General features: G+C 67.9%; 1 protein-coding gene across 1 annotated transcript in view; it reads left to right on the forward strand.

Moving 5' to 3' along the window:
* Nucleotides 1–320: 320 nt before the first annotated feature.
* MOGS (mannosyl-oligosaccharide glucosidase) overlaps nt 321–1,132 on the forward strand; it is a 2,561-nt gene continuing 1,749 nt past the window's right edge. Inside the window, exons 1-3 of the mRNA XM_010568478.1 lie at nt 321–624; nt 713–933; nt 1,024–1,125. Of these exons, the coding sequence (XP_010566780.1) occupies nt 591–624; nt 713–933; nt 1,024–1,125 (357 nt within the window). The 5' untranslated portion in view covers nt 321–590. The remainder of the gene's footprint in view (nt 625–712; nt 934–1,023; nt 1,126–1,132) is intronic.

A 1,132-nucleotide genomic window follows, 5' to 3' on the forward strand; every position in this document is an offset into this window, starting at 1 on the left:
GCCCGGCTGTGGGGTCGACGAAGGGACACAATAAAGCAGCTTCCAAAGACGTGCTGAGTCTGGCCTGTGTGTGTGGCGGGGGGGGGACACGGGACGGGTCGCGGGGGGGGGTCCTTGTCCACTCGGGGCCGGGTTTGACGCGGGTGGGGGGGGCAGTGGAGGACCGACCCTGCAGTTTCCCCTCCCGCCCGCCAGGGGGCGCCACTGCCCCCACCAGCGCGCCTCTCTCCCGCCGCCGCGTCGCGCCGTGATGACGTAAACGGCGGGGACGGGTCATGGCGGGCGAGCGGCGCCGACGCGGCGGGGAAGGACCCCGGGAAAGAACCCGGGAACGCGGGACCCGGCGGGAACGGGAAAAGGAACAACAACGGGGATCGAGCCGGGGACGAACAGCGCTGGTGATAGCGGCGGCGGCGGCTGCGGCGGCGTTGGCTCTGGGCCTGGCGGTGGCTGAATGGAAACGGTGGAACGCGGCCGCCCTCCTCGTTACCCCCCACCCCGCTCCCCCCGCTCTTCCCCCCGGTTCTACCGGGCCTCTCGCCTCGCCCCAACATTTCTGGGGCACTTACCGGCCTCACGTTTACTTCGGGATGAAGACACGCAGCCCACGGGCTCTCGTTACCGGTGAGGGATAGGGGCGGGAGCGGGGGCAGGCCGGAGAACCGAGGCTGAACCCCTGAACCCCCCCACTCCACCTCCCCGGTATCCCCAGGACTCATGTGGCTTCAGCAACGCGAAGGAGGCGGCAGCTTACGTCACACCTGCGAGCAGAGCGATGGTTTGTCGCGGTATGGCTGGTTGATGCACGACGGGGAAAATTTCGGGGTGCAGGAGATCCGTGATGAAGGATTGTTCTTGAAAACTGAATTCGTTAAACGACCGGGTGGGGAACACGGAGGGGATTGGAGTTGGCGCATCACCGCACGGATGGAGGTGAGGGGAAGAAGCGGAGGGGCCGCCCCTGATGGGAGAACGGCCAGGCAGCCCCCTTCCTCACGTCTCTCTCCTCTTCTTCCTCCACAGGGCACGGGCGGCCCGGCCCCGCTCCTCTCCCTCTTCTTCTACGTTGCCACGGACGAGCAGGGGACGCTGGAGCCGCACCTGGAGAACAGGACACGGCTGGGGGGGGGGG

This window comes from Haliaeetus leucocephalus, unplaced genomic scaffold (assembly GCF_000737465.1).
Source record: "Haliaeetus leucocephalus isolate CR32 unplaced genomic scaffold, Haliaeetus_leucocephalus-4.0 Scaffold245, whole genome shotgun sequence".
Classification (NCBI taxonomy): Eukaryota; Metazoa; Chordata; class Aves; order Accipitriformes; family Accipitridae; genus Haliaeetus; species Haliaeetus leucocephalus.